This window comes from Typopeltis vanoorti, chromosome 18 (genome assembly GCF_054136105.1).
Source record: "Typopeltis vanoorti isolate ZY-2024b chromosome 18, IOZ_Tvanoo_1.0, whole genome shotgun sequence".
Taxonomy (NCBI): domain Eukaryota; kingdom Metazoa; phylum Arthropoda; class Arachnida; order Uropygi; family Thelyphonidae; genus Typopeltis; species Typopeltis vanoorti.
This window is the reverse complement of record NC_143566.1, coordinates 53,455,692-53,478,261: the sequence shown is the minus strand read 5'-3', so window position 1 is coordinate 53,478,261 and position 22,570 is coordinate 53,455,692. Positions and strand designations below refer to the sequence as shown.

The window sequence follows — 22,570 nt, the reverse complement described above, 5'->3', positions numbered from 1 at the left end:
AGAAAATGGGTTTTGGTTATACAATATTAGCATGGATAAGAGAATGGCTGACTGATAGATATCAAAAAGTGGTATAGGAGGGATCTGAGTCTGTAAGGTGTAATGTAGAGAAGTTCTGCACTTTAGCTCTTGTCTCCTCTGGTTGTGACAAGAAGCTTAAGGTTGAGACTATAGAGTTTTCCCTGCACAGGAGGCCGTTGCATGCTTTGACCATCCTGGAAGATTGGAGATATCTCGGTATCATGTTCACCCCAAAGGGAAAGTCTTCTGTCCCTTCTATCCTAGAAGCTGGGATTGCTTCTTTGAGGAAAGCTCCTCTCAAGCCCCAGCAAAGACTGTTTCTCCTTTCCCACTATCTCCTACCTCGCTTTTACCACAATTTGGTGCTTGGTAGGACATATATCTCGGTACTGTCCCGAATGGACAGGGCTATCTGTTCAGCCATGAGATCATTGTTCCGACTGCCGCCTGACACCCCTACAGCATATTTCCACGCGAGGGTGAAGGATGGTGGACTTGGGGTTCCATCACTTAGATGGCTGATTCCACGCCTGCGGCTGTCCAGAATCGCGAATTTAGAACTATCTTCTTCCCCTATCTGCAGAGAGGCTTTCTATAGCCCATTGATACAAGAAGACTTTAGGTGAGCTAAAGGCTGGTCCCATTATCAGGGTACCTTAATTGAGTCAGCACCAATGGATTTTAACCAATGGAATTTTTCAATTTATGGAGGGTGGGGAAAGAACAAGAAGACATCCTTGGAAGCTGAGAATGTCCGCCACCAAGAAGGATGTGAGAGCTAGATTTTTCTCTCAGAGGGTGGTGTGTGATTGGAATGGATTGCCTTTGGATGTTGTGAGTGCAAGCAGTGTGAATGAATTCAAGAATAGATATGATAGCTGGTGTGTGGGGGGGTTATATGGCCTCCCTCGATGAGTCTCTGACTCCCTGGAGGTCTCTCTTAATAATAATAATAATTTCTTCATAAGGCATATGAAAATTAATTCATAAGCCAAACTCTGTATTTTGAGTGGCGCTCGCATTTTAAGACGAGCAGAACCACCTTGGAGGATGAGAGAAGCCAGGACAACCATCCACCAGTACAGTCTTTGAACATGTTGAAAAAATTTGGCAGATCAATGCATCACCATCCAGTAAGTTGCTGACAGATTTGGAATTTCACATGAAACAGCATAAGCGATCATCGTGAGAGATTTTTACATGTATCGCATTGCTACCAAGTTCATTCCCCGTCTCTTGACTTCTGACCAGAAGGAGCACCGTGTGAACGTCTATCAAAATCTTCTTGAAATGGCCATTGATGACCCAACCTTCATCTCAAGGGTCATCACAGGGGATTAGATGGGTTTACCCGGAGTCAAAACTGCAATTGCCACATGAAAGTGTCTACATTCCCAAGACGATGATGGCAAGGCAAATCAGGAGTGTGAAAAAGAGCATGTTGATCATCTTTTTAGACATTATGGGGATTGTGCATCAAGAAATTTTTTTCAGGAAGTCAATGCAGAATTCTACTACAACCTCTTAAGGTAGTTGAGAGAAGATGTTCATCACAAAAGACCAGAACTTTGGCAAAGCTGCAACTGGCTCCTCCACCACAACAATGCTTCCTCCCACAGTGCCTTCACAATGTGAGAGTTTCTGGTGGCCAGCAGCATGATGGTCATCCCGCATCCTCCTTACTCACTAGATTTATCCCTTTGGGACTTCTTTTTGTTTCCATAAATGAAATGGAATCTGAAGGGGGCAGCAGTTCAACACCATTAAGGAGATCCAAGATGAATCACAAATAGTGCTTGATGTGCTTCAACAAAAAAGACTTCTAGGAAGCATTTGGAGCATGGCAAAAGCAGTGGGATCATACAATGATCCCACTGCTTTTGGAAGGGGGGAGACTACTTTGGAGGGAGTTTAGTCCAAATTTAAATCATCTCCATCAACGCCATCTACCGCCCACCTCCACCACCACCACAACTGGTATTCTATGTCTGTAAATTGCGTGTGTTCTGAAGAGCCAATTTGTCTGTATGCGGGATGAAAAACCCAAGTTTCCAGGAGAAAAAACCCTGCTACCTCTGCATGAGATCGGTTAACTCAGGTTTCTTTACTTCATTTACAAGTATTTCTTAACAGCAGAGCAGCTGAAATTTTTCCTAAAGAAAAACTTTTATTCATAAATACTGATCTGATTGGCTGAGTGATTAATATGCCAACTTTCCCACCAAGAAGCTGTGGGTCCAAATCTAATATTCGGCATGAATTATTGTGATTAACTGGAAGTCTGAAGAGGTTTGAAAAATTTCCATGTTTGGTCTTTAGAGCAGAGTTTCTGGATTGTGTATAAAGGAATAAGAAACAATCATTAGCCATTCATGCTTAATGATATACTATACTGTCTGACCACACATCCCAGACCCTAGTCTGGCAACCTGCCAAGAAGAGTCAATTCATGCTGAAGGGGAAAAAGAAGTAAAGGGTGTACGAATTGGTCACCAACATGCGAAATCACGTGCTTTATATGTAAAATTTTCTGATTGTTATACAAGCAAAATAGTTAGCACTTTAAAAACTACAATGTTCATAAAAGAAAAGTTAATTTTCCAATGTGTAATAATAAACAGCTCATCCCACAAGGCAGATTGATTACCCTAATATCAGAATGGATTCTCCTTCTTTTGACATAAGCAGAAGTGTCAAAGGGGCTAGCATCTGTGGGCATACAGTAGGTTTATAAGCTTTCATAGAATGGAAGACACATAATTTTTTTTTAAATAAAAAATAAAAGTCCTTTCACAAACACTTCATAAAAACTTAGTTACATTTATATTTTGCTAATGCACTCTCAATATAAACTCAAATAAAGTATTTGTTATGCTAAGGTATCTTAATAATGAAATAAATTACTGTTAGAATATGCAAAATAAATATCTTTTATTCCTAATTACAATATAGATGTTCCTGGACCTCCTGGTACACCACAAATTGTAGATTCTGATACAAACAGTGTAAATTTAGTATGGGAAAGGCCTAGCAGTGATGGTGGAGCTAAGATACAAGGATATCAAGTAGAATTTAGAGATCCACTAGATGGAAAATGGAGACCAGCTAGTGACCACTTAATTAAGGACACCACATATAGAGGTTAAGTATCTTATTTGAATCAATCTTTGTATTCTAAGTGAATTTGTCCCAAATAATTTTTAATTTTTTCCCCACCTAACTTTGAATTCAATAGTTTTGTTATTATTAGTATTATTATTAGTCGACTATAAGAAACTAATAATTACGTGAAGTAAACCAAGTTCATTGCAACATATTTACTCTGGCTATCATTATCACTGTCATTTCTTCATTCTTCATATTTCAGCTACCAGAAAGAGAAACAGAGTTTTTTTTTCCCTCCCTCTTCTCCTCTCCCACTGACTTTATTGTTACTATCATACTTTTTTCTTTTTCACAAAACTCTATCATAACTTACTAGTATTACTTTAAATTATACTTGCCTGGAAATTAGATTCTTGTTTAATCCTTTATCCAAATGTAAGCAAACAAAGTTGGCATGTGAATCATCTTCATGACCAGGCAACTTGTACGTAGAAGCTGTCTTTTCATCCATTACTTTAACATCCCATGATGCAAAGCACACTTCCATTTGGACATGCATAAAGGCAAGAATTAAGGGAGGGTCACTACCCAGACCAGTTTCAACCTATATTGAGGTCTCATCAGAAGGAGCCAGATACTACAATACATCAAGTGCAAATTAATGCAGAAGTGATCTATTTCACTCATACAAGTGGTATTTTTTTTTCCACTTTTGTTTTTTCACTTTGCTAGAGATTACATATTTTAATCAGAATGTGAAAGTTTATTTTTCACTTGGTTAGAGTATAATAAATTTAGTTTAATCCTTTATCCAAATGTGAGCAAACAAAGTTTGCGCCTGAAGGTATCTTCAGGACTGGGGTAAGGTGGTACAACACCAGGGCACTCCTTGCAAATGGGAGATACTGAGATAGGAGTGTTAGTAGCGTGATCCACCTTTGCAAGGAGTGCCCTGGTGTTGTACCACCTTACCCCAGTCCTGAAGATACTTTCAGGCACAAACTTTGTTTGCTCACACTTGGATAAAGGATTAGACTGAATTTATTATATTTTAATCAGAATGGAAAATGCATAGTTAGTCTAGCTTATTTGCTATTAACAAGTGGATTAAGTTGAAGAAACAAAAAAAATTACCAGAACTAAATTCTGTTTAGAAAGCTTGACAGAAAAATCCAATTACATCTCTAAGGAAAACTCTACTTTTATTAATTAAAGATACCAAGGAATTATATACTTGGTATCTTTAATTTATAGTATAACCAAGTGGAAAAACTTCCAACAATCTACTTTTATTGTTGCTCATAATCTTTTGTGGTGTACATCAACATTTATATGTGGTTTAGTGTGTAATATTTTCCAAATCTACTTTAATAAAAATAACTCTACCTAATTCTAATTTTTGAGAGACAGGTTTATAAAATTACAAGCAGTATGAGATAGTGGTCGTGGTATATAATAGTAATATAATTTAATAAGTAATTTATTGTTTTTATAATGATATATAAAAAATGTTTTACATTATTTACAGATGTTTCTTTGGAAATAATGTAGAACATGTTTTTCACCTGGTGACAAAGTAAATTATGTCTGACAAGAAATTATTATACATTGGTGTCCAAAAGTTAACAAAGAACTACATTTTTGCCTGTATATGAAAAAATTGTCATGTATACAGCCAAATGCGTACATAAATTTATTGCCAGCATACTAATGAATTATATTACACAAAAAATGTGTTATAAATTTTGTACAAATTAAATTACAATACGTTTTTGGCAGAAGTTACAAATTTCCTAAGTACATAAGGAATTAGTGTACAACTTACAGAAAACTAATCAGAGCAACATTTCAGTATGAAATATGTCCACCCCAAACTACAATGCAATTCTCACAATGAGGCCAATGGGTCCACTCCTCTTTCAGAGCAAGGATAAGGCCTTGTTTGTTTTCTAGAGGGAAATTTCGAGCAGCAATGCATCTTCCTATTGCATCCCAAATGTGTTCTATGAGGTTGAGATGTGGAGTGTATGCTGCCAATTCTCGATTCGATTAATATCCTCAGTCTCAACAAACACCACTGAAAATGTGCTCTACAATGAGCTGTAGATATAATGATGCAGACTATAGGCCATTAAGCATATAGGCCTACTTGTTGCATTTTTCTTGCCATAATTTGCCAAGATATCCACATACCTGTGCTTGAATGGAACCGACTTGCAAGCTGCCCTGCATTGGTGCATTGATTATATTTGCTATTATAATAAAAAATCTGTTTTCATTTAAGAAATTATTTACTTTAACAACTGTGTTATAAATTGCTATTTTAGGAATCAATGATCAAAAGGAATCAAAAATCTGTCTTCATGCTCCATGGTTGTGTGAAGGCAATCTCTTAGCAAATGTCTGAAACACATTCCATTTCTGAAATGCTGCCTAGAGCCTGGAAACAATGCTATGTACGATTGTAAACTCTTTGGGAATATCAGTAATTCTGCAGTCTTCTCCAGGTTTTCCAACAATTCTTCTCTGCTTGAAATCATCTAGATGTCTTTGAGACATCACAAGACATCCAAGTTTGCAACTTTATTCCTTCACAAAAAGATCTTCCTTCAGACACAATTCACTTAGCATAGTATTTTGCCTTTTATTCTGTTGAGTACTACCACATGACCCCTTAGCATTAAATTTGAAAATCTGAATGTGTGCCTGCTTTCTAGTCAAAATCATCAGTTATACAAATTGCCACAAGTGGATTCATCTGAATTTGCAGTTGTAATCTTCAGAAATAGTTTTGTCTTTAGGTTTTGGGACACCAGTGTGTGTGTGTGTGTGTGTATATATATATATATATATATATATATATATATTGTTATTATTATTATTGTTCCCGGCAACTCCAAGGAGTCGACAGACTCATTGAGGGAGGCCCTAACATCATGTCAAGAACAACTATTCGACATTGACATAGCATCTATCATACCTTGCCTTGAACTCATTCGTGGTCGTAGCACCCACAACAGACTCTGGAAGTTTATTCCACTCATTCACCACTCTCCAAGTAAAAAACCTAGCTCTAACACCCTTGTCAACCACGCTCTTGCCCAGCTTCCATGCATGGCCCCTAGTCCTCCCACCGCCAGTCATATTTTGAAAAATATCTTCTGGATCAATCTTATAGAAACCCTTCAGTAATTTGAATGTCTCAATCATATCACCCTTCCTTCACCTATCGTCCAATCTCTGCAACCCACAAATCTTCAACCTATTCTCATAAGGTTCATTCCACATACCTGCTATCATCTTGGTCACTCGTCTCTGGATCCTCTCCACTTCCTCCCCATCACAAAGAAACCCTGGTGCCCATAACTGGGCACAGTAGTCCAGATGGGGTCTTATCAAGGCTCGATACAGAGGAACAACAACTTGTTTGTCTCTGCATGTTAAAGTATTTTTCAGAAGCCAAGTGATTTGATGAGCTGATTTAGTCACTTTTGCAATGTGCCCCCTAAACTTCAATTCCCTATCCGCTAACACTCCCAAATCCCTGGCCTCATCAATCTCCTGGAGTACGGTTCGTTCCACCAATGCGATATACTGCTGCTATTCTTTTCACCCCAAAGTGCATAACCTTACACTTTGCCACATTAAGTTGACATCCATTTTTCCTAGCCCAGTCCTCCAAACTATCCAAATCATCCTGTAAAATTTTGACATCCTGTGCACTCACAATTGCTCTACCCAACTTTGCATCATCAGCAAACAAGTGAACACTTCCTCTCAAATCCTTTCCTATATCATTGATGAACAAATTGAAAAGCAGTGGTCCAAGAACAGAGCCCTGTGGCACACCACTAGTCACAAGCCGTCTTTTAGACTCCACTCCTGCATAAACCACTCTCTGGTATCTCTCCTTCAACCACCCTCCTATCCATCTCACCAACCCTATATCTGTCCCCATCTGCTCCAGTTTACTGATTAGGGTTCCATGTGGTATCCTGTCAAAGGCCTTGGCAAGGTCCAGTAGTATCACTGTAAACCCATTACCCCTATCCAGTTCAGCCGTCACTGTGTTATAAAACGTGAGCAAGTTACTGAGGCATGATCTACCCTTCACAAAACCATGTTTCCCCCATACAATATCCCATTTTCATCTATCCAATCCTGTATTCTTTTCTTGACTAATTTCTCTAAGACCTTGACAATGATTCCTGATATGCTAATCAGTCGGTAATTTACAACAGCAGTCTTGGAACCACCTTTATGCAGTGGAACCAATTTCCCCTCTTTCTACCCCCTCGGGACTAACCCAGACCATATATATCCAGAGTGGCCCATAAATCATGGAACATTCTATAAACATGTGGCTGATCTTTGTGAAGCAACTGCAGAAGTTTTTTAACATCATCAGATTTATTTTTTTATTAGTTATGAAAAACCACATCATGTAAATGCTTCCATTTTCAGCTTCACATGGATGGGCCCTTTCTATGAAAAATTACTTATGGACCACCATGTGACTTACGGGCCACCCTCTGTTCGTGTGTGTGTGTGTGTTGTTCTCATACTCAAGACATTGAAGGACCTATAAGTACATCACTATCATGTCTGCAGTGTAGGTGAGGATTCAGAAGTGTATTGGCATTTTCTAAAGAGTTGCAGGCTGTAGTTGTTTGGAAATACTTCTGGCTTGTTAAACAGCTTACTGCAAGCAGATTGAAAAAAAAAAAAAAAAGAAAAGAAATGGAGGTTTGGTATGGTTGCAGTGGCACAGTAAACTGGCATTCCTTTAAGGCACTAGTTGTAGATGATCTTGATGCTTGGGATATCTGTACACTGAAGGTTTTGTCAAATGAGTTGAATGAATGGAGAGTGCTTACGGGCTATCTGTAATCACCTGTATCATCAGTAAAGCACTGTGGATAGGATTAATGGTGATTAAGAGTAGGTCATTTATGTACATGAGAAACATGCCAGAGTGTGGCATGTTTGGTCTGGATGAACATAATACCTGTGGTGAAAGACTGTTAGAATTAGCCCATGCTAACAGATTAGTTATTACCAATACCTGCTTCCAGACACACCAACGATGGACCTATTCTTGGATATCTAACACTGATAAGTCAAGGGACCAGATTGATTATATCCTGGCTCTCCAGCAGTGGAACACAAGCATCTCTGATGTGCATATCGTCCTGAAGCAGATTGTGGTACAGACCATCAGCTAGTAAGAGCTAAAGTAAGACAGTAAGACTAAGAATCCAAAACTTTCAAATCAGTTTCATCCCAATAGACTAGATATTAGAGTAATTCCTAATGGATTCACAGAAGAAACATGAACTGGTTGGATGATTTTTTGGAGACCAATGAGTAGAACTCATAAGAAATGCTCTGGGAAAGAGTCAAGGTGATAATACAGGATACAGCCAAGAAGTATCTCGGCACAATAAGAAGACCAGGAGACCCATCAATATCAGATTCAACATAGGAACTAATTAAAAGAGGGCATTTGGAAAAACAAAGAGACACAGGGACTAAAGAATATAAGAGACTACACAGAGAAGTAAGAAGAGCCATCAAGCAAAACAAGGAAAAATTTTATACTAATAAATGTGAAGAGATAGAGTTCCAGATGAGAAGGCACAATTATAAAAGGATGTTTTATTTAGTTCATGACCTAAAGCTCAAGTTTAAGCCCAAATTGAATGTCATCAAAGACAGGAATGGAGCATTACTAACAGAAAAATTGGAAATCAAAAACAGATGGAAATAATACTGTGAGAAATACAATAGAGTGGATAAAGAAAATTTGGAAGAGTCATCTCACCAGGAAAATTCTGATTTGGAACCTCCTCCACTTAGGCATGAAGTTGAAAGAGCAGTTAAGCAGCTTACCATCAATAAGGCCCCAGGTGCAGATGGAATCCCAGCAGAGTTAATTAAGGCCACAAGGGATGTAGGGATAAGAGTGTTTCATAGATTGATTACAAGGATATGGGAGACAGAATCATGTCCTAGAGACTGGAAGAAGTCGATTTTCATACCACTACATAAGAAGAGAGATATGAAGGCTTGCAAGAACTGCAGAACTGTTAGTTTAATATCTCATGCAAGCAAAATTTTATTCAAGATCATGATAAATAGGATTGAGGCCAATATTGAGGCAGAGATGCCCGAGGAATAAGCAGGTTTTTAGGAAATATAAGGAAACCAGAGATCAGATCTTTGCCTTAGACAGATCATAGAAAAATATAAAGAATTTAGACTCCCTCTGGCGATGTGTTTCTTATACTACTATAAAGCGTTTAACTCTGTTCAGCATGTGAAACTGGGAAGTAATGAAAGAATGGGTTTTTCCTGAACACATACTATCAGGTTCATAGCTGAATTGTACAGGGAACAAGAAGCCATGGTGAGAACAGGTGATAGATTAACTGATTGGCTTCAGGTTGGAAAGGGAGTTGGGCAAGGATGTTTACTTTCTCCTCATTTGTTTAGTATGTGCTGAGGATATCATGCTTGAAGCACTGGATGAGCTCAAGACAGGAATTTGGATAGTGGTAGATTGATCAGTAATCTGAGTTATGCCAATGACACCATACTCCTCTGTAATGATAAGGAAGAACTAGGACAAATTCTTCATAAAGTTAACAAGATCAGTAATAACAGAAGACTTCATCTCAATCCTAGCAAGACAAAGATCATGGTTCTCAAAGGAAATACAAACAGTTAAGCTCTTGAGAAACAAGTGTACCTTAATGGAGAAAGAATTGAGGAAGTCAGCAAGTTTGAGTACCTGGGATCCATTAATAATGTGAAGAATTGCTGTTCAGAAGATGTCATAAGAAGATTAGGAATGGCTAAAACATTAGTCAGAGATGTGTCTAAAATCTGGAAGGATGGATCTATCTCCATGAGAACAAAGTTGAGGATTTTGGATGCAGTTGTTTTTCCAACAAGAACTTATGGATGCGAGACTTATGAATTGGAGCCTAAAGAAGTCAGATAAGAAAAGGATAGCTGTTTTTGAGATGTAGTGTTACAGAAGGCTGCTGAGGATATCATATAATGAATAGATGTTAGAAAAGATCAGTAGAACTTTAAGGCTCCTTAAGGATATTGACAGAAGAAAGTTAAAATATTTTGGACACATTTAAAGAATGGAAGGAGGACTTCTAAGAACAGTAATAGAAGGTAAAGTTCCTGAAAAAAGAGGAAGTGGTAGACCATCAATGAAATGGATGGATGGTGTGTGCAGAGTGACTGATTTTCAGAGAGTTGAAACTTCCAGAAAAGCATACAACAGGACTATGTAGCGAGGCCTGGTGTGGCACATCACTGAGCATTGGAATGACCATACGGCATCTGTGGATGCTCAGTGAACAGATGACTGATTTGCGATTTGTTGTGGGGTTTGGTATAGGCAGAATGTGAAACCGGAGTTCTTGCTGTGAGCTATATCCAATAAGCTGAAATTTTTTCTTCGACTGCTCTGATACACTTTCTGTTGAACCAGGGCTGTACAGATATATTGTACAGTATATAATATATCTGTATATTTACATGCCAAAAGATTCATCATGGGACTGGGCCCACTGCCACAAAACTTGTCAAATGGCATTAAACTCATTTTTGTTTTCACATTCACTCTCGGGAAATGTATTCCACTCACTAACCATTCCCCATGCAAAGAGCCTGCTTCTCGCTACCTTACTTATATCCTCCTGGCTTCCAGAGATGGCTTCTTGTTCTACTCTAGTTCAACTTATATGCCTCAATCACATCCCCTCCTCCTCTTCATGAGGTTCTGCAAAGAATACTCCCTCAGTCTGCATTCCTACTCCTCATAATATAGACTAAAAATCACTTTACTTGATCATCTCCAGCACCCTTTCTAATATATCCTCATCCCCATGAAAATTAGGTGGTCTGCTAACAATAATCCATATGTAGCCTGATTAATGGAATCATGCAGTATTGACCCACAATCTGGTTACTTCTGCATTTCATGATCCTGCTTAACATTGACATAATGGTGTGATGACTTCACAACCTGATGTGAAGTCATCACATATATGCTTCCAATTTATTATTATTAAACAAGACCTCATGGAGTCAAAGACTCATCTAGGAGGTCCTTTTATCTCACACACATCTCATCATACCGGGTCTTAAACACATTCAAACTCCTTGCAGACACCACACTCTCAGGCAAGGCATTCCAGTCATTCACAACTCTGCACGAAAAAAACCTGTCTCTCACTCCCCTACTCACACCCTCTTTATACAGTTTCCAGGGATGACCTCTGGTTCTCCCCTGATCTCCCACTATTCGCTGCAGAACTTCTCCACCATTGATCCTATAGCAACCCCTTACCAACTTGTAGGTCTCTATCATATCTCCCCTCTTCCTTCTCTCCACTAGTCTCTGCAAATTACATCTTTTCAATCTTTCCTCATACTCGACATTCCAGAGGTCAGAAACTACCTTAGTCAGTCGCCTTTGGACCCTTTCCAACATCTCTTCATCCTTCTGAAAACCAGGTGACCAAATCTGGGCACAATAGTCCATGTGTGGCCTAATCAAAGCCTTATACAATGGAACAAGAATCTCCCTACTTCTACACGTCAGTGTCCTCCTCATCATTCCCAGAAGTCTTTGTGTTGTCTTCACAATTTTGGCGATGTGACCCCTAAATTTTAGATCCTTATCCACTATCACTCCCAGATCTCTTATTTCCTCTACTTCCAACAATATATTCTCACCAAGCATAAATTCTGCATCCCATCTTTGTTTTCCAAATTTTAAAACCTTACATTTTGCAACATTGAACTCACATCCCCATTTGCTTGCCCAATCACTCAATTTATTCAAGTCTTCTTGCAAGGCCACAACATCTTCACTACTCTTTATGGTTTGTCCCAACTTTGCATCATCTGCAAACAACTGAATATCTCCATCCAAATCTTTGCCAATATCATTAATATACAAGTTAAATAGTAATGGCCCTAAAACAGATCCCTGAGGCACTCCACTAGTGACTTTCCTTTTCCTGGATATTGCACCCCCATACACAACTTGTTGATACCTATCAGATAGCCAGTCTCCAATCCAATGCACTAATCTAATATCCAACCCCATCTGCTCTAGTTTGACTGTCAACTTATCATGAGGTACTCTATCAAAAGCTTTTGCGAAATCCAAGTATATTACTGTGTATCCTTCTCCTCTGTCCAAGGAAGCAGTCACTTTATTGTAATAAGTAAGTAGATTACTAAAACACGACCTCCCTTTAGCAAATCCATGCTGTCCATCAAAGATTATACCATTGTTGTCAACCCAACTCTGGATCCTAGTTCTCACAAGCTTCTCCAACAACTTAACCACAACACCTGACACACAGATAGGCCTATAGTTTGATGCTTGAGTTCGATCACCTCCTTTATGAAGTGGCACAATCTTGCCCTCCTTCCACTCTTTAGGGACTTGACCAAGTGCAAGACTCGTATTAAAAAAATATGTCAAGGCAGGTGTCAACTCTCTGGCACATTCCTTCAGAATACGCGGTGATATATTATCAAGTCCCACAGCCTTATTTACATCTAGTTTACTCAACTCCCCCAACTCTTGCTCACTTACAGTCAGTCTCTCCTCCCATCATCAACTGCTCTTAATCTCTCCATGAAGTTACATTCACAAGTTTGAAAGATCTTTATGAACTGCTCATTAAGTATCTCCACCACACATTCTGCAACAGCTGTCTTTATACCATTTCCTCCAATCAATGTCATCCTTCCATAATCATTCTTTCTTTTGCTGGCTACATATCGAAAAAACTCCCTAGGATTCTTTTTAGCTTCATTAGCTAACTGCTGTTGATACCTCTCTTTAGCTACTCTCACCAACCAAGTCACTCTCCTTGCCTGGTCTTTGTAGAACTCATGAAATTGGTTACTTCCACTTCTCTTATGCTGCCTCCACAATGCCCTTTTTCTCTGTATTGCATGCTTAATCTCTTTATTCATCCATCTCACACCTAACTTATTTAACCTTCTCACCCGTGGTATACATTTAGACATTGCATCCACTAAATATTTTTTGAAAATCCCCCAAGCTGCATTGATCTCTTTTCCAGCTAACTCCTCATTCCATGCTATACCTGCAAGCTGTCTCCTGAGCTCTTCATAATCACCCCCCTTGTAGTTCCACATATACCCTTTTTTCACAGGGGTCCTTGCACTGCTGGCAACCACCCAAGTAATCACCTCATGGTCACTTTCACTGCTGGCAACCACCCAAGTAATCACCTCATGGTCACTTTCACCAATTGGTGGATGATTTGATACCTCATTGATAATTACATCTTCCGATGAGATGACCAAATCCAAGACCCTTAATCCTCTTGTGCCCTCTGTTACATACTGTCTGAGGTAGTTATCCCTCAAAAACTCAAGAAACTCATTTTCTTTACTTCCAGTTGCTATCTCTTCATTCCAGTCTATATTGCCATAATTAAAATCACCCATAATGATCACCCTTTTCTTATTTGCTTGGCTTATTTGACCATACATTTCACTATCACCACCATCCACATTACCAGGTCTATAACAACATCCCACCAAGTATTTGATTCTATTCACCTCTATCTCACACCATACTGCCTCAAAACCACTGGCCCCATTTCCCCCTTGCATCTCTACCTTGTATGGACATAACTCTTTCTCTATCATCAATAGCACTCCCCCTCCCTTTTTACCCCTTCTATCCTCACGAAACACATCATACCTTTCCATCTCTATTCCTGTCAGGATGTCATCCTCATCTAACCATGTCTCACTTATTCCGACAATCTCTGGGTGCACAGACGCAATTAGTGCAACCATTTCATCCCCCTTGTTTCTTATACTTCTAGCATTGGTATACAAACACAACAACTCATTTCTGGATCTACAGCTAGTTCCACTGATACCACTCACTCGATGTGATCTCTCCATGCTGGACTGGGGCCATTTCCCTTTCTGCTTCTTCATTTTAGAACCCTTTGCAATTCCATCTGTTTCCTTTTGATCCCTGATCATCCCATTACTTTCCTGCCCACACATTCTCTCACCTCCTCTTAGAGCATCCACCTTTCTCACGCTGTGTATCCCTGTCCACCCTGAGCCTCCCCGTTTCGCTGCTCCTCTTGCACACCCATTCTCTCATTATCTATACTCATAACACTCACTTCCACATTCATTTCCACTCCTTCAATCTCTCCTGTCTTACTCTCCTGCTCTTCCACATCACTCCCCTCTCGATCTGATTCATTCTCTCTATTCACTTCTCTACCTTCCAGCAGCAGTCTCTCCAAGCGACTCACACCATAACCACTCAAATGCAGTCCATCGCTCCCATACAGCTCACTTCGTCCCTCAAACTCATTCCACACATTAACAAACTGTACTCCCATCTCCTCACACATTTCAGCCAGAATATCATTCATAATCCTTGCTCTCCGCCTCATTTCACCACAATCATACCCAGGCAACACACTGACCACCCTTCCTGTCACACTATTCTCCTTTATCTTTCCAAGCAGTCTCCTGACATTCATTTTGACATGCTCTTTGTTCTCTCTCAAATCATTCGTACCAATTAATACAATTAACTCTTTTGCTCGTTCCCGCCTCATATTCAATGCCTCAATCACTCTACTCATTTTACCGCCTGGAAAACATACCTTGTGCATTTTATCCTCTAGCACACCTTTAATAATGGAGTCGCCATACAATGCCACTCGCTCATCTTTTGTTAACTCTTTCATGCCATCATGATTTATTTTAATAGTTTTGACCTGCATTCTCTTAATTTCATTCCGCATCCATTTCATTTCTTGCTTCATCCAATCCAATTCACCTTCTGAACCTCGCGACACATTCACTCTATCATTAAATCTTTCTAACTTTCTAACTCTCGACCTTCTCTTCTCATTTTCCCTCTCATTCATCCTTCTTTGTTTCCGTACTTTCGGTCCAACATACGTCCAACTTTCACTGTCATTCTTCTCACTTTCACTCTCACATATCTTTCTTTGTTTCCGTACTTTCGGACTAACATGCGTCCAACTTTCGCTATCATTCTTCTCACTTTTACTGTCATTCATCTTTCTTTGGTTCAGTACTTTCGTTCCAACATGCGTCCAACTTTCGCCATCAGTCATTCTTTTTTCGCTATCATTCATTCTTTCGATTTTTTTTACTTGCGATTTCTGCACCACGCCATTTCTACTTTCATTCGTTCTCTCAATTTCGTTTCTTTCCGCCTCACTTTCGTCCCTTTTAACATCCGCTACAGTTGTCAAATCGCTCTTTTTCTTTTTTTCTGATTTTTTAACATTTTTTCGCCTGTCTTTCTCGCCATCCTCTTTCAAACGTGCACTCGCGACACAATCTGTACTAGCACTTTCTGTCATCAACTTCATATTCGCATTCAACAATTCCTCGTTCAGGTCACATTTCGCACACACCCTTCTTCCATCTGCACTAAACATCCACAAATCATTTATGTAATCGAAGGAATACATATAACAGACCTCACACTTAACGAACCTACTGAAATCCAAATTAAAATCATGGAATGACAATGCAGCCGCCATTTTTTTTTTCTCTGCAGGTTACTAGGTCTAATATTAACGTTTTCGTATTTAGTTTAAGCAAGAAAAAAAACCCCCACACTAATAATATCGGTAGCGTACAACGTTTACAGCCGCTCTTACTTAAACAATTACGCATATATACTTAATTATTCCTAGTAAAACTTATCTGAAAACTTTATGCTTTTCATCCCATTCTAGTTCAACTAAATTTCAGAACCTTACACTTTACATCACCAAATTGGATGCTCCACTCACTTGCCCACCTGTGCAGTCCATTCAGATTCATTTGTAATGCTACAATCTGATCATCTGTGCAATTTTTTGTTATCTGCAAACAGCTGCATATCTCCAGTTAAGCCTGTCTCAATATCATTAATATACAAGTTACACAATAATGTTCCGCAAAACAGATCCCTACAGCACACTGCTAGTGAAGTTGTGTATTGGGAGCAGTATCCTCTTTCAGGATACTGCTTCCCAATACACAACTTCCTAATACCTATCTGACAGCAAATCTTTTATCCAACTTTGCTAATCTAACATCTGACCACATTGCCCTACAAATTTAATTGCAAACACTTGTCATGTGGCAGTCTGTCAAAGGGCTTTACAAAATGTAAGTATACCACCATATATGCATGACCCTTATCCAGTGCATTCATCACTTTATTGTACAACATAAGCAAATTAATAAAATACGACTTCTATTTAACAAACTCATCCTAACTGTCATAAAGAACACTGCTATTATCAACTGAATTCTGTAACCTAGCTCTAGCCATCACCAGTATATTAACTGCAACTCCAGGCAAACAAACTGGCCCATACTTTGTATTCTTATCACCAGTCTTCTTCTTCTTCTATTATTATTATTACTACGTGACACCTCCAAGGAGTCATCGAGGGAGGGTGCCTACTCTATAACTCTCCTTCTCCACCACTTAATCCACCAACTAAAACGAACCACAACTACCATCATCATCTACACCAGCACCATATACCGACCACCACAATTATTTTCACAGACAATCACAAACATCCGTGCCCACGGCAAGATTCAAACCTGCAGCCTTTTGGCTGGAGAGCAGATACACTAACCACTCAGCCAACTGGGCCGGCATTTTGTGAATTGGAAGAGTTTTATCCTTTTCCATTCCTTTATGAACGTCCTGTTTTACTTTAAAATGTAGATCAACTTTTGTTCTTGCCCTCCACCTTTCATGTGTTCTTCCTCCCATGTTTTATCCTATTAGTATTATTATTATAACCTTTTAACCTATCTCTTTTCTGAGGCAGTCTGATTTCATATAAATTGCTGTATTTCAAAATATCTAATTATGAGTTGCTTTTATAATTGACTGAAATCAAAATCTAAAGTGATCTTGTTTAATATTTCAGTGACTGGGTTATTGGAAAATTCAGAATATGAGTTCCGTGTAAAAGCAAAAAATGCTGCTGGTTTTAGTAAGCCTAGTTCACCAACTCCCCTTTTCAAAATGAAACCTAAATTTGGTAAGTATAAGTAACATTTGCTTTTCAGTTTGATAAAATACAGGGACATGACATTAACATGAAAATGATGCTGTAAAACATATTATCCTTTTATTGGTTCTTAGGTGTGCCTTCACCTCCTCAAAATGTAGTAGTTGCAAAAGTTGGTAAAAGTTATGTGGATCTAAAGTGGGAAAAGCCTTACTCTGATGGTGGTAGCAAAATTACAGGTATTATTATTATTATCATTATTATTATTACTTGCTTATATTTTAGTTTATTGCTTCCACTGAAATATGAAATATTTGATATTTCATATTTCAGTTTACATAATGAAACCAGGGAATAGAAAAAGTGAGCTAATTTTGTTGATTATATACGTGTGCACATGTGAAATTGTATCCTCCCCTTTACACAGCTAGCTGTCCACATTTAAATGACAAGAAAGTGGGTTTTCACTCGACATCTATAAATAGCAGTGAAGTATAATAAACACACATGCATGCATGCAAAAAAAAACTTGTGTTTATTATACTTTAATTGCCATATACGTTGGCCCATAAGATAACATTTGATGCGATCACTATCTCCTAAAATATCGTAATGTGTAGTTAGTCACATGTGCTGTATTCTAAGAAGCTTTCTCTTTTATGTTAATTTCAGTTTACATAATGTTAATATACTGATATAATTAGTATTTCAGATATTCATATTTAATAAATGTATTCAGTAGGCACTTTTCTTGTGTTATCACATGAATGTTATCAATTTCATCTACATAAAAATTTTTATCAATCCTCTGGTAGGGGAAGATATCCTTCACGAATTACAATAAAGACAATACCTGCTGTGACTTCTGAGCCCACATTATATTAAACACAAAGTCATGTGTAGGAAGCTGTCAGCAATAAGTTTACATTTTGTGGTCATCTTACATACAGCAAATATTATTATTGTTATTATTAAAACCAGACCTCCATGGAGTTAAAAGACTCATCACGGGAGGCAAACCACTGTTACACACAAAGTCCATCAAATGTGCCTTAGTCTCATTCAGTGTATCTGCATTCACCACGATGTCAGGTAACACATTCCACTTACAACCACTCTCCATGCAAAGAACCTGCTCCTTTTGCTCACACCTCCCTTCTGCCACTTCCAGGTATGTCTCCTTGTTTTACTCACTTCTTCCATTCTATAAAAAATTTCATCCACATTACCCTGGTAACAACTCTTTACAAACTTAAATGTCTTAATCATATCCACTGTCTTCCTCCTATTCACAAGACTTTGCAAACAGCATTCCTTCAATCTGTCCTCATATCCCAAAGACCAGTTAGGAAATTAGTTAGTCTTCTTTGGACACTTCCAATATGCCCACTCATCCTCTCCCAATCATCCATAAAATTAGTGATTGGATGGATGTTTGTTTCCATGTATTGGGTCATGCAGTATATACTGATATACTGCATGACCCCCTTTAGAAGTTTGTAAGTCTTTATCACAACACCCTGCTTTCTTCTGTTTGCTAATGTCTGCAGTCCACAAATTCTCAACCTGTTCTCTGCATTTCACACTTCTGATATCATTTTTAATACTATTCTTTACACTCTCTCCACTGTGTATGCACAACGTCGGAAGTAATCACCATTTAATCTGGAGGAGGATAAAATTGAATTCATATTGAAAAGAAGAGTGTATAAGAAGTTTTAAAATGAATCAAAATTGAGCACCTTTCATATGTGAACCATAGACTAAAATACACAAACATTATTCAAGAAAAAATGAAAGAGTTTGAAAACAGGAACTAAACTTTGGAGATTCTCTGGCAAACTCTGAATAAAATATTTGATTCAGTCAGAGAGACATGTGGTATGTGGCTGTCTTCAAAGATGGAAAAATCAAAACTCCATGTGGTGGACACAATAAATTAAGGAGGCAGTCAAGGAAAAGAAGAAAGCATATCAAAAATTCCTGGCAAATAAGTCAGCTAGTGCTCTTAGAGAATACAGTGGCAAATGTAAGAAAGCAAAGTAGTTTGTAAAACCAGCTAAACAAAAGTCATGGAAAAACTTTGGTAAGAAGGTAGAAAATAAATATCAGGATGGTAACAAAATATTCTGGGGGCTATTGAAAACTCTTAGAAATGAAGGAAAGGAAACATTATGCAAAATAAATGATATATGATGAATGTGATGCTAAAACTGGAGTAAAACTTGAGGTATAGTGTAATTACTTCAAAAGATTGATACATAAAAAGGCGGCAGCACTTCAAAAGAAAAAAAAATTCCATAAGAATGCATTCAGGAATATATATATATATATATATATATATATATATATATATATATATAATTATTATTATTATTATTATTATTATTGTTCCCGGCAACTCCAAGGAGTCGACAGACTCATTGAGGGAGGCCCTAACATCATGTCAAGAACAACTATTCGACATTGACACAGTATCTATCATACCTTGCCTTGAACTCATTCACGGTCATAGCACCCACAACAGACTCTGGAAGCTTATTCCACTCATTCACCACTCTCCAAGTAAAAAACCTAGCTCTAACACCCTTGTCAACCATGCTCTTGCCCAGCTTCCATTCATGGCCCCTAGTCCTCCCACCACCAGTCATATTTTCAAAAATATCTTCTGGATCAATCTTATAGAAACCCTTCAGTAATTTGAATGTCTCAATCATATCACCCCTCCTTCGCCTATCGACCAATTTCTGCAACCCACAAATCTTCAACCTATTCTCATAAGGTTCATTCCACAGACCTGCTATCATCTTGGTCACTCGTCTCTGGACGAATATCAATTCACATCAAATAGAAAAAGCCATCAAAAACTTCAAATGTGGAAAGGCAGCTGGAGTAGATGATACTCGACCAGAAATGCTCAAATATAAACGTTTGACAGTGGCTGCACTGTATAATTCAATGTCCAATTATTGAGTGCATAATTCTGATGAGTCTCTGACTCCATGGAGGTCAGATATTAATAATAATAATTCAGAAGACCCGGACAGAATGATCAAATTCAGGATAATTGGAATAGAGCTCTCATAGTACCCATCTATAAAAAGGAAAATAAAACTGAATGTGAGAACTGAAGAGACATTTACCTACTGTGTGTTCTTGGTAAGATTTATGCGAGTATATTTGAGAAATAGCTAAGAGGCTTGAGGAAGGGAAGCTTGGTGGAAATCAAGCAGGATTCAGGCAAAATAGAGCTCTCAGGATCAGATTTTCACTTTAAGACAAGTAGGTTGAGAAATCATAGGAATATAGCAAGGATCAGTATTTAAGTTTTGTAATCTGGAAAAGGCATATGATAAGGTGCCAAGAGGAAAGCTATTCAAAATGATAGTTATATGGTGTAAATGGGACATTATATCAAGCAATATTTACAGGGTGTTCGGGATAAATTTGACATATTTATAATTAATTATATTTTTCCGTAAGTTACATGTATTAACACACACTTCTCTTCATTTAAAAGGTTGGACCCTTCTTCATTCATATACAAGATGTCAGAAAGGATGGATAGCTGGAACCCACCTGAATCATGGAAGAGAATAACTTGTATCATGATGATTCGTGCCGGCCATCAAAATAAGGATATTTCGACTGCTGCCCAATGCTCCCTGAATACAGTAAAAACAATCAGGCATGAACTAGAGACTTGCAATGGTGACTACGAGGATGTAGCAAGAAGAAAGATCCCTAGCAGACGATCTGATTGCGTTCGTACAGCAGAATTCCTCGCAAATCTGCAGGAACAGGTGTTGAAGATCCCTGGCATTGGAATTCGGGCTTTGTCACGTGAAATGAATGTTGCAGCCTCTACTATGAAGCTTGCACTCAATGAAGACCTCCGCTACTACTCATACAAGCGCCGCAAAGGTCAGCTGCTTACAGAAAAGGCCCGTGAAAAACGTTTGATAAACGCGAAGAAACTTCTAAGCAAAGTGAAACATCCTGCAGAACCACAAACAATCTGGTTCTTTTCCGATGAGAAAAACTTTTGCCAGGATCAAAAACACAACACGCAGAATAACAGATGGCTTGCATACAGTACAAAGGACATTCCTCGTGTAATGCAGACTAAATTTCCCCAAACTGTGATGGTTTTCGGATGTGTATCCTCTGAAGGCAATGTGATGCCCCCGCATTTTTTCCAAGAGGGCCTCAGGTTGACTTCAGATGGCTACGTGGAGTTGCTAAACACTGTAGTCAAGCCCTGGATAACAAGGGTAGCCAATGGTAGGCCGTATGTATGGCAGCAGGATTCGGCCCCTTGCCACACGTCTGGGAAAAGTCAAAAATGGTTGTCTGAAAATTTCTACGACTTCACCAGTCCAAATGTTTGGCCTCCAAACTCCCCAGACCTTAACCCCATGGATTATTTTGTATGGGGCGCAGTTGAAAAAGACACCAATCGCACTTCCAGTAATACAAAAGCCCAGTTAATGGATAAAATTAAAACAGTTTTTGCGGCCCTTCCCAGGGAGACTGTAGCATCAGCTTGTTCGAGGTTCCGAAGCAGGATTGAAGCTGTGATCGATGCTAATGGTGGTTATTTTGAGTAAATCTTGTTGATAGTATTGTAATTAACTCTGCCTGTAATGTTTTTTGTCAATTCATTAAATTTAATAGATACAAAGAAGATTTTCTTTTTCCTTACGAAACTGTCAAATTTATCCCGAACACCCTGTAATCTTTGTTTGAGTTGTAAGTCAGCAGTTAGAATTGAAGAAGTTATAGAAGATGTTCTGAAGTTAAATCAGGTGTGAGACAAGGATGTACATTATCCCCTCTGTTATTCATCATCTAGATTTGATTATAGTGTCAGAGGGCATTTCCATTAAAGATGTAACTATTCTGCCACTGGTTGTTGGTGACAGTGATAATGTGGTACTCACTTGGGAAGTGACTAAGTTTATGAATGTTCCATTCAGAAAAGGTTACATACTGAATTACAAAGCAGGAAATTATAACCAACTAAGGAGTATATTGAGTTCAGTAGAAAGGGATCGGTTGCTGGATGGAAAGAATATCGAGAGTGCATGAGAAGCATTTCAACAACACTTGAGTGCTGTGATATCAGAATGTGTCCTGAGTGTTTGAAGAATAAATAAATATGAGTCAAATGGATGTGTAATCTTATTAAGCAAGAGATTTGTTAGAAAAGGACGATGTGGAAGGAATACCGTGTGCATAAGGATGACTTCCATTGTGAACGTAATAAGCAGCAGGCTAGAACAGTCACAACTGTTGTATGGAAAGCAAAGTCTGAGTATGAAATG

General features: G+C 38.4%; 1 protein-coding gene across 1 annotated transcript in view; it reads left to right on the top strand.

Annotated features, from left to right (window-relative positions):
- Positions 1-22,570, top strand: part of LOC150096673 (twitchin-like) — a 2,440,784-nt gene that overhangs the window by 1,761,877 nt on the left and 656,337 nt on the right. The window contains exons 95-97 of the mRNA XM_090408679.1: positions 2,974-3,162; positions 17,160-17,273; positions 17,378-17,482. Coding sequence (XP_090264805.1) covers positions 2,974-3,162; positions 17,160-17,273; positions 17,378-17,482 — 408 coding nt within the window. The remainder of the gene's footprint in view (positions 1-2,973; positions 3,163-17,159; positions 17,274-17,377; positions 17,483-22,570) is intronic.